Raw genomic sequence first — 14708 nt, forward strand, 5'->3', positions numbered from 1 at the left:
CTTTTTTTTTTGGTGGCGTAGGCAACTGCCTAATTTGCAGCATCTGATCACAAGCAATCAAACCTGACTGCTGCTACTGATCAGATTTAAGGTTGTAACTAATAAGGTAACAGTCGCTCCATTTCACAAGATATATGGATGCCTGGCAAATTTCACGAAACCTTCTCCAGAAATTCTCAAACGATTGACTCAACATCAACTTTGCTGTGGCAGTTGTCTCATTTGCCTTCCATGCTTATCTCAGGCTTCAGACTCTATACTGGCACAAATTAGCTGAAAATATGAAGGGTACATGTCAACAAGAACAATATAACCTGCTACTGGATGATCCAAGCAACATCTTTAACAAAGACATTATTTCTGCAAAAAATAAGTACCCGTTTAAAGGAGTTAGTAAGTGCAGAGGACAATGGTGAACTACTCTGGTGAACTATGATGCAACACAAGTCTTGAAGTGATCATAAATAATTAGGTTTGTTTTTGTTTTGCTAATGAGTGGAGATAACTTGGTGTTCCATTTGGATACCTGAACATTTGTTGCCAGACCCGTGTCTTTTAATAAGTTAAAGGTTTGCAAATAGTTCTGTACAAATTGCAATGTTTTTGGTTTTACAATTCAGAATATTAGGTAACCTGTTAAATTCTGTAATTATTTTCTGCTGCATCAAAATCCCAAACAAGTTTAGATGATTATTGAGGTACTATTAAACAAAATCCAGTAGAAACAGGAAGATATTACATTTATTTGCATTTGCTTCCCTTTTAAAATGAGGTTGAAAATTGTTATCCCGTGTTCAACAAAACCACTTTTTTAAAAATATAATCTGCTCCTCTAAATTTCTATGTGATTTTTTTTTTCTCCCACCTGTACTCTTCCCTTCCCCCCCCAAAAAAACCACACAGATCTTACCTCTTGATTTCTTGGTATTCATTCTAGGACAGTGTAAGGAAGGAGATATTAGCAGAACTGGTTCAATTAGAGATAGTTAGCTAATTGACAGATTAAAGATTTTCTTTTAAAGAGAAGGTAAACAGTTTGTATCATAAGAAAAGCAGGATATTTGTTAAATAGGGTTTAATAAAATACTGAGGCAGAAGTAAACAGTTTATGTACCAAAGTAAAGAGAGGCTCAAATACAGTATTGTTATTCCAGGATTTGATATAGCTATTACTGTGAGATAGCTGCACAATGGACATGATTGGTAATTAAATATTTGAAGTTGTTTCTTTGGAAATGAAAAATTAGACTAATCTTATTGATCCAAAATACTCATAAAACACTAATAAAGATGTAGCGAAGGGGAAACAAGTCAGTGTTATAAATATGGAATTAAAGAGAATTTGAAATGCCTGCTGGTCCTTTGCCAGCACCAATGCAGTGGTAGAATAGTTCAGAGCTTAGAAAAGTATGTAGCAAAAACAGAGCTGTTTGCTTAAAGACTATACCATGGTGAAAAGATGACAAGGATTAATTTACTACCATCTGAATTTGAGCTTACTGTATTCAGAGCTGTACCTGGAAGAACAATTCTGGGTCCAGCTAGACAACTTTACTAGATTTAGAAATGTATCAAACTTTTCTTGTAATTGAACAATAATGGAATATTTAAAAAGATGAATACAGTATAATGAACTTCAAATTTAGGTATGTAAAGGAGGAATTTAATTAGTGGTTTTAAACTACAATATCCTGAAACTGCAAAAGTACCGTAAAAGTGCAATTGCTTCTTTTTATTACAATCCAAAGAGCAAATATACTTCTCTAGGAAACTTTTATTCAAAGTAGTACTACTATACAAAGGAGAAATCAGGCAGCTGTAAATACTGAACTTTACCCAATATCTGGCGAGTACAATAAAACCAATGCTGCATTTGAGGATAATTTCATAACCAGTTTCAGTTTGATAGACTTTTAAATATCATTTGAGGAAACATTAGAACCGGGAAGTGTTGGGGGGAGGGAAATAACATTCTAATACTGATGTTTCACCATTTGAGTTTGCACTTTGTAAAATATATAAAAAGGATTTTATGTTGTAACAGTAAATCAGTGTGATTAATGACTAATCCTGACATAACAATTCTGTGACACAATGCTATCCTATGATTAAGGCTACAGTTTACATATTTAATGCATGAACTTCAGGTTGCACCTTTATACAACAAAATACACATCCCACCACCAGATAAAGCAAGCTTGGCTTTCGAGTAAGTTAGTATTTATGGAAACTGGTCGGAACATTTGCTGAGGTTTTACCCCTTGCCTAAGTCAGAATGGCAAAGTGGGCTTAGTGATTGTCTGTTATACAAAGGGCTGCCTATCACAGCAAAGTAGTCCACCTAGCAATTGGAGAGAACTGCTAATGGAACTAATTGTGAATATAACTGTATTTGCATTCATGTGATAGGGTACTTTAATTTCCTAATTATAAGTTTTAAACCACAGCTTCAACATGATTACACTTTCCGAACCACTTTCAGACCTGACTCCTACCCTGGAATTTGATCTGTACTTTGCGACTAGGGTAACATAATTTCCTAGATTTATTAAAACCAATTTGAAGCATAAATATTGATCTTTCATTGAATTTAATACAGGACAACATTCTTGTATGTTGTTAGTACTTTAGTTTCAACAACCACAGCCAAATTAATATTTTTCCAAGCTTCTATTATTAACTTAAAAGAAAATTTAAAAATTGCTTCCAAGTTTGGGAGCTTTCTTATGATCTATAGTACTATACATGTTTTCTTCAATACTTCAATGAATTATTAGAAATATTATCTATAATTTTCAGCTACCATGTGCAGTCATGCTAAAATGTACTTTTTGGCTACACAGCAACTTGATTTGAAATAAGATAGGTTCCCACATATGAATGTCTATTTCACGACAGCCAGGAAAAGTGTTAATAATGTTAAATCACTTCAAACCACTCATTGCAGTTTCTGATGGCTGATTTAAAAAATCATGTTTCAAAAAAAAACACTAGCCTGACAACAGCAGACCCATCTGCTCCTTTGGTCAAAAATATTTCGTAGAGGGAAACAGGTTTATTACATTGCCACCAAGTATTAACTTGGATACAGAAGATAGTAATCTCAGAGTGGGAAAACAAAGGCAAACTGAATCAATCTGAGATTATTCTGGTACTCGCCTGGAGCCCGTTCAAAATCACTAACATACAGACTATCAATCCAAGAAATGGGTGAAGAAAGTCATTCCGTAATGAAAATATTCTTCAGCTTCTGTTATGGATGAGCTACTAAAGAGTGCTTTCCTTTGTTACCATGTATACAGCATTAAGGTAATTCACTATGGGTAATATTGCAACAATTTCCTTTTAAAATTACAGCTGGAAGAAATTTACTACCAAAGATTATGACACTATATTGGGTGGCATATTCTCTGATGAAAAACTTCAAATCCATAAATAAGTTTACAATTAAATACAGTAAATTCTACAAAATACCATTTTGATTCAACTAGTTTCATTGTTCCATTTGTTTCCATTATAACAGCTTTAGTTCAAACATAATTTTGAACCAAGCTCCCATAGTTATTGAATCAGTTGTAGTTTCAGGAAAAGCAGCTATAATTTGGTTTGTAATCACCTTACAACATACAGAAACAGGCCGATCAGACTAGCTCTCACTGGATACAGTGTTCTCGTCCGCTCCTGAAAGATGCATGAAAAGATCACCAAGCTCTGCCACTTCATCTTCTCCTGCATGCTGGGAAACATCCCTGTGCTCCCGCTCTTCAATGAAATCCCACAGTCGCACTGCGTGAAGGAACTGCAGGTTAAAAAAAAAACACAAACAGCATTACTTTGGTATTTTTTGTTCAAATTGTTCTCCAATATAGAAGAAAGGTTATGAAATAACTTGTTGTAAACATTATGTAAGGACTTTTCTAACTTTATCTTTTCCCCAAGGACTAAGTTTACAAAGTACTCGAATCTGATTTACAAACTCTCTGGTGTATCGATGGTTTGTAAGTGGACTAACCCACACAGAAGGTGGTCATTCTGATTTATCTGATCTTTGGTACGCTCAGCTAGATGGTTCCAAGTTAGTTACAACCTACTTCCTTTGGGGGCATTCAAAAAACATAATTTGGAGCCGCTTTGGCTCCTCATCCCTATTTCATCATTCAACAAGGTCTCCTTTATCTCAGAGTTTCTGCTGTATAACCATTCGGTTCCTCTAATTTCCAGAAATCTATTGCTCCCTCTGAATGCAATCAATGATGGAAATTTGTTACCCAAAAGGACTTTGGCTCAAAAATTAATTGTTCCATCTCCCCATTTCAGTCCAGAGTATCTATCTTTTATTTAGAAACAGTCACCTGCAGTTCTGGGCTCTTTGCTTCGTTTCAGAAACTAAGTTTTTAATAACGAATTCATTATTCCAAACTCTAGGGAAGAGGCGAGCCTGTTCAGCCTCTCTAATGATAAACGCGCTAAACCGTTGCTGCACTCTTAGTAACTACTTTTTTTTTGAAAAGACTGTGGATCTGCTTTCACTTTTGCTCTGTATAATTAGTAAGACATCATTAGTCTTTTACTCATCCTCTCTGCAATAAAGGGAAACAGTATTTGCTTTTCTAACTGACTTTTCAATTTACATGTTAGATTTCAGTGACTCCCAATAACACTTTCCAATCTGTCATCGTTTTAAAACAATAGCATTTCTGTTTTTCACAACTTAGTGGATACCTGAAGTTTTTCCACATTATACCACATCTTGCTCGCTGTTGCCCACCCACTTGGCTTGTCTACATCCTCATGGCTACCTATATTCACACTTAATGTGCTGCTGCCAGCAAACTTGGAATGTTAGATTTGGTCCACTTGGTTGAATCAGTTGAGCCTCAAGCACCAATGTCATCATACCTCACTAAGCACACAACAGCAATCTGAAAAGGACCCACTGATTTGCCTTGTATGTTAATCAACTACTATCCGTTAACTGTAAACTTAAGATTCATCAGATGATTTTTACAAAATTAACTCAGAACTGCTAACATTTATAAAAACAAACTTAGTTGCTATCTAGATGATTTACCCTCACGTTGCCTTCAGAACTGAGCTGTTTTCTTGGCTGTTCAGGTTTTGCCAGTGTTCCATCAGGGTAAGCGTGAAGGTAAAGGCACTTGCCACCAAATGGACAGGATCCTTTCCCCTTGTCAAAGTACTTACAAGCTTTCTTACTGGTAATAGACAGTAGAGAAGAATTAGAAAGCACACTCAATTATTTTGTATTGGTATTCTTATTTTTCAAAAACAGCCTTCATGATTGAACTGTTGTTCACAACTCCAGATTAGTCAACGACGGTAATGTAGCGTTAGCGTGGCACTATTACAGCTTGGGGCACTGGAGTTCAATTCCGACATCGTCCTCCCTGTGGAATGTGTGGTTCTCCTCCCACAGTCCAAAGATGGACGGGTTAGTAGGTTGACTGGTCATTGTAAATTGCCTAATGATTAAGCTAGGGTTAAACCGGGGGTGCTGGATGGTGTGGCTGTAAGGGCCTATTTCATGCTGTATCTCAAGAAATAAATAAATTAGCCATTTACAATCCTTAATCTATCAATGTAAACCACTGGGTACATCTAGAAAAACTTTTTACACTGTTTGGTGTAAATGCATCCATATATTTGGGTGCTAAGTTTTAGTATAATTTTCTGACCCCCTGCAATGTTTTTGACAGAAATAATTTCTATCTCGTAGTTGAATTATGATAAATGTTTACTTGGCTGAATTAAGAAGAACCATTTGTGGAAAATATTGTTCCCTCATAAACTTGATTAATTTGGGTTTTACAATAAAGGATGCTAAAGGGCTCATTTTTAAAAAAAAAAGTGGAGCTGCAATTTTGCTCCACCCACTGTTTATTCATGGAACAAAATGTGAATAAGCAGAAATAAGGTGTGTACCAAAGTATATAATCAAATCAGTTAAGCTTACAGTTCTTCATAATGATATAAGAACATTCTTAAATGACCTCAAATCAAATACTTACTGAAACAGGGATATCAATGGTTTAGATTTTGGGCCACAGTTAAAGTAGTGAAAATCAACTGAACAATTTGAGATGGTTAAGAGCCATTTCAGTTTGCATTCTCATAAAAATCTGTTTCTATGCAATTTTGTATGTATCCTTCACTCACTAAAATAATTTTTACTACACAAATTAAACTTAATGAATTAATGGAACTTTTAAGATTTCACTCGTTATCTCAAGCACAACATATTCCTGATATTCTTGATTTCTTTGATTTCTTTTCTGACAGAAAGCAAACTCTTTGGAGCAGATACCTATGCAGTATAAGATTTAAATGTAGCAACCTTATCCTCTATGGGATATTTCAATTTAGATCTTACATTTGGTGTACTCTCCTAGTTTTTTGTCAATAACATTTTTCCACATCTGTTTATAGACCAGCTATGATAGAGGCACCCCTCATACCCTGATGGCTGCTCTACAAATTACCTTTGATACAGTATTGGTATCAAGAAGTTTTCAAGAAGGAGAAAAAAAACGCTGGCAGGTTTTAATTCTCAATTAGATGCAACAGTTGAAATAAAATTTTAAAATTCTAGAGCTGGGGCTCTCAACCTCTTTTATGCTATGGACCCCTATCATTAACTGAGAGGTCCATGGAGCCCAGGTTGGGAACCCCTGTTCTAGAGAATAGATATGTAGCAACACTTCGGATTTTAGGTGTTTTTTTTTTGCAGAAGAAAGCGAGAAGTTGTTGTGTACTTAGTGATGATTAAAACAGCTAATATATTTAGGAGGGGGCAGTTAATACATTAATATTTAGCAAAATCTTTGAACAATCTTTCAAGGTTACAAATCAAGTCTCTAACAAATGGACTAAATTGAAGAAGGAAACTCAAAGGAATGATAAATCTTTCAAGAACCTCAGTCAAGGTACACCACAGCCACCTCTGCTTTTTTTCTGTTCAGAGTAGCTCCATTATTAACTGCCCTGATGGGGCACTAAGTTTAGCAAAAAATAAAAAGGCATTGTTGAAGGGTTGTTATTTGCTGTGCAGGCACTGGAATGTCACTTATTGTAAGAAAACTGCAATTTCAGTTGGATGTTTGAAAAAAACAACTGATTCCAAGTTGATTAAAACCTAATTTTCTTCTGTTAAACTGGAATTGATACAACAGAAAGCTAAATGCTCATCTTCCTAGTTATAGAAATGTGAAGTTTTGCCAAATATTCCAATGGCCAGAAATATTTAACTTAGGCAAACTATAAACAATTTAACACAAATTTAACTTTAAATTATTTCAACTTTATTATACTATATATAAATTATACACACATACATTTACATAGGCCATCTACTTCAGCAATAGTTTAGTAACCAACGACATGAAACAAGAACTCCTTACCCCATTCCCTGCTTGAATGCTTCAATGAGTTGCTCTTTTTCCTCCTTTTCCTCTACCCAGTAAGCACTTGGGATCACAAATTCAGATATCACTCTACACTCAGGGCAGGACCTATGATAAATTAAGTAGAACACTGGCATGTAACCATTAATAAATACTTTATTTATAAGAAACCTATTTGCATGACTCAAGGAACTTCTATATTCAAACCAAAAGGGGATTTTCAATATCTAATTATACAGATCTATAACCATGATGCAAGATTTGACTCGAGGAGAGATTGTAAGGGCTCTATGAGTAACTTTGATTTATTAGATAGATAGAATCCTTGCTATTTGAAACAGAACTAAATAGAATTACACAGTTATCTTGAATTTACTCCATTTATGAAACCAAGAAGATGAAACCCTTAAGAATTTCTTGGCAACTAAAAATATTTTTATTAGAAGAGACAGGGAAAAGATGAAATGTGTATTTCCTGGGGGGGGGGGGGGACAAAGTTTGGTAGCCTGACATAGAAGATCATTAGAATATTTCAGCATGGTACAGGTCCTTTGGCCCACAATGTTGTACTGACATTTTAACCTCCTCTAAGAGCAATTAAGCCCAGCCCTCCTCCATAACCTTCCTTTATTCCATCATCCATACCATTCAAGTTTCTTAAATGACCCTAATGTATCTCCTACCATCACCCCCTAGCAGGGCATTCCATGCATCTAGCACTCTCTGTAAAGAACTTGCCTCTGACATTCTCCCTATACTCTCCTCCAATCCTGTCACCTAGTATTAGTCATTTCCGCCCTGGGGAAAAGACTCTGGCTATCCACTCAATCCATGCCTTTTATCATCTTGTGCACCTCTATCTAGTCACCTCTCATCCTCCTTCGCTCCTAAGAGAAAGGCACAAGATCATTCAACCCATCTTCATAAGACAAGCCCTTCTCATCCAGGCAGCATCCCAGTAAATCTCCTCTGTACTACCTCTAAAGCTTTTACATCCTTCACATAACACGATGGCCACAACTGAACACAATATTCCAAGTGTAGTCTAACCAATGCTTTATAGAGTTGCAACATTACCTCATGGCTCTTAAACTCAATTTTCCTACTAATGAAAGCCCACACACTATATGCCTTCTTAACCACCCTATCAACTTCTGTGGTAACTTTGTGGAATCTATGGATATGTACCCCATGTCCATAAATTCTTCATATGTATCCCTCTATACTGCCAAGAATCATGTTATTAACACTGTATTGTGCCTTCAGATTTGACCTTCCAAAGCAAATCATTCCACACTTTGAACTCCATCTGTCACTTTTCAGCCCAGCTCTGCATTATATCAATGTTCCACTGTAACCTACAACAATGTGTCCACAACTCCACCAACCTTTGTATCATCTGCAAAGTAACCCACCCCTCCACTTCCTTATCCAAGTCATTGATAAAAATCATAAAGAACAGGGTCCCAGAACATATCCTTGAGGAACATCACTGGTCACTGATCTCCAGGCAGAACATCACACACAAAATGCTGGAGGAACTCAGCCGGCCAAGCAGAATCTACGGAAATGAGTAGGCTGAGACCCTTCATCAGGACAAAACACCGACTGTTTTACTCTTTTCCACAGATGCTGCCTGGTCTGCTGAGTGTGTTGCTTTGGATTTCCAGCAGCTGCAGATTTTCTTGTGTCCATGCTTTGCACCCACTCTAAAGCTTCTACATTCTTTTTATAATGAGGTGGCAAGAACTGAACACAATATTCCATGTGTGGTCTAACCAGGGTCTTCCTGAGTTGCAACATTACCTTGTGGCTCTTAAACTCAATCCCCCTAATGAAAGCCCACACACTATAAATAAAGCAAGGATGATTTTTTAAAAAATATTTATACCAGGACTTTCCTCTAAACACACACAACAAATACTTAAATAGTAAACTGTGATTTGTTCAAGGTAATCTCCCCACTTCACTCACTAAATCTTCACCTTACTGATCCATTCATTTGCTCTAGACAGCTATGTTTATAGGTGTACCAGTGTTGAAAATTGCCGCTTAGCAATCCATAAAAGCCAGTTACACACTCACTTGATTATTTTATTCTCAAACTGCTTTGCACATCTCCACTGTCGAATGCAGGACAGACAATATGGGTGAATACAGTCAGAAAGAATTCCAAATCTTCTCTCAGATGGTATCACTTTATCGTAGACTATCTCCATACAAATATTACAGACTTTATCTTGACTCTTTTGTATAGCGAAGGCTTTCTCCATGTCTTGTTCAAATGCAATGAGACACATCTGATTGCAACAGAAACACAACTGTCAGCAGCAGGTCACATTCAGCATATTGGATAAACCGACAGTGGTATAGAGTGACTAGGTAGTGGGTTTTCTGCACTTCATAAAAGTTAATTCAGGAAAGTTCTCTTAAGACTCAGTTAATCAAGATGCAATGTCGGTTTACTTGTAGTAAAGTTTTGAAAAGATATCAGTGAACAGGGAACAATCTAAATGAAGAAAGACGAGGAAGTGCTGATCTCAGTACCAACTCACTCACTTATCAATCACCTAATATACTCTGTATTGCAAGTCTATTAGAATTGTTCGATTATAGTCTTTTGAAAGCCTTCTACACTTCAACTACAGGATATAAAAACATAAACAAAATTTAAGATGTCAGCTTTGGCACAGTGATGTACTCTCATATCTGCTCAAAAAATCGTGAGCTAGAATTTGCATATTTGAGGTTTTAATCTTGGATCACATGGATCTGTTCTGTTGAATGTTAAATGCAGACCACACCCACCCCCTTCTTTGTGGGTGTATAGTATGACATTCCACTGTTTTAACATAAGCAGCAAAATTCAGATATTTTAGGCAAAGTTATGCTTCACCAAAAATCTCTTTAAAAAAATCTATTCATCTCTCTACCATAACTGGAATTTTTGCTACACTTGGGATTGTTGCCATGCTTTCTTAAATCAGATTTACATTTCAAAAGTATTTCATTACTCATTAAATGCTTTGGAATATTCCAAAATGTGACATTTTCTCTCTCTCAATCTGTAATAAAGCAGAACTCTTACGATTTAGTATGATGTTTCACAATTTGCAGTTTTCATAACAGTTCAGCTCTTCGCAAGAAATTATAAAACTGAAAGTAACCCAAAATGTGCCATGTGCATCACCTGGACACAAGACATTTTATATTAATAGTGATCAGAAATATCAAAATCTGTGTAGTTGTAAAAACAATCATTCTAAGAGACCATTATTTAATAAGAAAAATGCCACATGATACTTTCAGCATCTTGCATGGAATTTTATTAAAACCACACTTTGAAATGAGACTTAAATAGTTTTAGTTCATAAAGCTTCAAAGCATATTAAACTTGCACGTGATTTAAGGATTGATTAAAGTACGAAGGTAGCAAGAACTAAAACGAGCTACTGAGTCTGTAAGATTAAACAGTACATCCTTTCAGGTCACTGAAAGGCACATTGCTTTGACATATACTTGCCTGCTCATGTGCTTTACGTTGCTCGAGGTCAGTTGGATGCAGTACTTTAAGTTCACATACTTCACACACATCTCCATGAAGGTACAAACAGCTGTCGCCATAATGACATTCACCCGCTAGTGCAAAAGGGCACAGCTGCTGTGCATAATCACTGCAATCTGCTACTTCTGAAACACTCAGTCCCCTGCGAACTGCGTCCAAATATGACGGCGGCCTCACTTCAACATCTTCATCAGCAAAAGCTGCCGAGTCAGGGAAGTGTGGTGTAGTCTTCGTAGTGTTGCAGTAAGACGGTGGGAAAGGAAACAATTTAGATTTTTCTGCTGTTCGGTTGCAAAGGTCTAAAGAGGAGAATAAGAACCCCCCAAAAAAATTGTAGTGTGAAATGCATTTACAAGTTGAAGTGATCATGTATAACAGACATTGAAGAATATAGAAACAATCTCTACTGTTAAGGTTTCCTCTCTAGTCCTTCTAATTAATCTTTCAAATATATAATAAGTAATTGCAAGTACACATAGAAGATGAAAGCCAGATCAATGAATTCTGTACAGTATCAGACAAGAAGATGAATTGAACGAACAGGTAAACTGAGAGCAATGCAAGAACGACTGCAATTTAAAAACGAGATTATCTGTAGGAACTTGATGCAATTAACATTCAGTTTAAAGTGACATCTGTATGTAAACAAGAACATCCATCATATGGAGAACAAATCCAAAAGCCAGTTCCATTGTTGACTTCAGGCACAGTGGATACAGCACATGTTCACCTGTTGTAAGTAAATCAGAAATCTTTCCAAGCAGATAGAACTTATGTTACTGAATGCAATTACAAATGTAACTGAAAATAATTTTTTACCCTGCTTTCATAGGTTGGGGCATGAAAGATGATTAAAAACTGAAGTAGCACAACAAACAAAAATGTTCAAAATGTCAGTTTCACATTTAGTATTCATAGCCAATTACAAACAGAAACAATTTTATAGAGTTATAGAAAATGAGCAGATAGCATTAGTATGAATTCCTTCGATGTCAGGGTTTCACATTTAAAATTGATGGTGAATTATGAACAGAAGCAATTTTATAGAATTATACAAAATGAGCGGATGGCACAAGTACAAATTGCTTTTCTGTTGCTCCCACTTCCTCTTGTAGGCCCTGCCTTCTAAAATGGTAGCAAAACTCTGGGAATAAACTGATGGAAAATAAAACAAAAAGCATAATGGCCAAGCTGTGGGATGGAATAAAGTTCTCATACTGAACGAAAACAAACTGCCTCCTTATAATCTACCTTACAAAGTCACACCGACCCACTCAAGTGAATAAAAAGTCTGCAGCAAAGAAGCAACATCATTCATGGTGCCTTTTCAGACACTTTTCTATCTAGTGACTAATAATGTCAGCAAACACTTTCAGTTGCACATTGAAAAATCAACGTTGATGAAAAAAACGTACTCTAGCTCACTCTAGTGGATAGAAATAAATCTTGCAACAACCAAAGAGCATAATAGTTTAAGATTTTGTAACAGTTGAAGGTGGCTTCACGTACAAATGTATGTTACAGTCAAAATAGGTTTTGCTTTATATTTTCAACCTCTGAAGCACTTAAAAGAAGTTACATCACACATTAAGTTCTCACAGAGAAAAAAACCTGTGCCTCTGGAACCACTGGTTAATCCCAATTCTGCTGCACAGTCTGCAGTAACTATACACTGAAAGATCATCCAAATTACCCTGATGCATTGCCATGCAGATGAATTACAATTTTTACTCATGAATGGTCAAATACTCTTGTCCTATTCATTTAAACCTACCGGGATAATCTAGCTTTTTATCCCCTCCCCCACTCACCTTTATTCATTTGGCAACTGCATAACGCCTTATAAAGTATTAAAAAGGCCAAATACAGGACACCACACCTGGACATTCGCTTGAATAAAGAGAAAAACTTGTAAAGAAAGTCTTAGAGAAGAGAGGTAGAGAGATGGAAAGTTTTAAAAAGGCAATTGTGGACCCTACATTCCAAAGATTGATATTCAAATTTTATGGCAAAGATATTGTAGAAGATGTTTAATAGTCCAAACTCTACGTTCTTTGTGGGTTACAGAACTGACATTGCTTATAGAGAAGGGGAGAGATAGAGCAGTAGAGGGACTTAAACCGTGAAAGTGAGAAATTTAAAGTTAAGGCATTGGTGGTCAAGGTAGTTAAGTGTTCAGAGGTGTTGGGTAACTTGAACAATGCAACTTACATTGTGCGCAGCAACTTGTGATAAGTTCAAGTTTATGAAATAAAAACAGAAGGTAGGAGAGTTTGGAGAAATCAAGTCTGGGTACGACAAAAGGGAAAAATGAGAATATCACGTACACTGAGATATGGTTAAAGGGAAGTATTTTTATCCAGTAGGCCGCAGGTGGAGGATAAAATGTTGGAAGCTCAGTTGAGGACTAATTACAACAGCAAGGTCACAAATACAGACAGTGTGCCGGGAGAGGAATGGGATTAGCTGCAAGGGAGCAGAGTGCACGGCAAACTTAATGCTTCCCAGTGATTAAATGGAGAAAATTTCCATTTATCTACCTTCAGCTGTCAGACAACCATTTGCCAGGTCAGGAGGATACATGGCGGGAAGACACAGTGGGTAAAAAACTTGCTTATGGATAATTTTGTACATCCGGACGGAAGGAGGGGTGGACTGCTGAAAACCTAATCTCAGAAAAGGGTTTGGAAGAAGATTCTAAAATAAAGGGGTGAAATATATGAAACAGCTTTGCCGAGGTGAAACAGAATAACCCAGCATCATTGGATCCCTGCAGCATTCTCAAATTTCAGCCTTCACATCAAAAGGAAAAATAAAACTCATTTCATTTATCTCCTTTTGAGGGATAGTTAGTTTAAGTACATTTCTCAAATCGCTCTGGTTCAAAAGTACTCAAGTTTAAACATCTACATGACGGATACTGAGCTGCAGTTTCGGCAAACCTCGGTCTTTCAGCTCCAGTGTCTTCTTTTTACATCTTCCAGATTCAATGGCTCTGACGGGCACAGTCTGTTCTGCAGTGGGAGATTCAGCAACTGCATCATGAACGACGGGTATACAGGAGACTCGCGAGCTCACTGGCCCCACTGCTCTACATCCAGGTGGTTTCACGTGATCATATCTTATTAATAGAGAACAACTGTAGTTAGTCACCATCAACACACCGCGCCGATTGCCCAGAAGCAACTCATCATTTTAATTGTAGCCCATATCACCACTGGGACAAAAGGCAGAATTTTTAAACTACACGCAAATACAGCCACTATGGCTCTTACTCTTCACAATGGAGGCACAGTGGGAAACAGTCACTTTTAATAGCCAGGTTTTCATCAGTCTCTGCAATCCAGGTGTCCCTTCAGATCAGGCAACCCAAAAGCTTTACATCTCTGCTGTCACTTGTTGGAGAGGTTGATAGCAGAGGAATCTTTTGGAAAAGTTTTATAAATCAGAAGAGCAGGGAAACCCCTGGGCAGCCGTGACTCATACTTACTTCAGGACCCTGATAATGACCTGTTCTGAACGTAGTCAAAACGATTAGCACAGCCTATGTGATAACACTGGACCCAAATTTACATTCGCTGGTGAGGCCACTCTGACATGGCTACAGGGAGAAAAAGAACTGGAATCCCCCAATTGGACTTTAATTCACATTTACTGTATACTGAAGCATACTGAGCACAGTCCGTTCTACACGATCGCAATACACAATCTCATACAGGAAC

The 14708-nt window shown here is 36.8% G+C and overlaps 1 protein-coding gene across 3 annotated transcripts in view; it reads right to left on the bottom strand.

Moving 5' to 3' along the window:
- Positions 1 to 14708, bottom strand: part of mkrn2 (makorin, ring finger protein, 2) — a 22266-nt gene continuing 7558 nt past the window's right edge. For 2 of the 3 annotated variants that reach the window (XM_063068148.1, XM_063068149.1), the window contains exons 3-8: positions 13929 to 14107; positions 10945 to 11285; positions 9507 to 9721; positions 7419 to 7529; positions 5072 to 5216; positions 3 to 3799 (exon numbers count right to left, since the gene is read on the bottom strand). In XM_063068148.1, coding sequence (XP_062924218.1) covers positions 3647 to 3799; positions 5072 to 5216; positions 7419 to 7529; positions 9507 to 9721; positions 10945 to 11285; positions 13929 to 14107 — 1144 coding nt within the window. In that variant the 3' untranslated portion in view covers positions 3 to 3646. Of the gene's footprint in view, positions 3800 to 5071; positions 5217 to 7418; positions 7530 to 9506; positions 9722 to 10944; positions 11286 to 13928; positions 14108 to 14708 lie in introns of all 3 variants that reach the window. The other variant, XM_063068147.1, reaches the window with a different exon arrangement.

This window comes from Mobula hypostoma, chromosome 15 (genome assembly GCF_963921235.1).
Source record: "Mobula hypostoma chromosome 15, sMobHyp1.1, whole genome shotgun sequence".
NCBI classification, from domain to species: Eukaryota; Metazoa; Chordata; class Chondrichthyes; order Myliobatiformes; family Myliobatidae; genus Mobula; species Mobula hypostoma.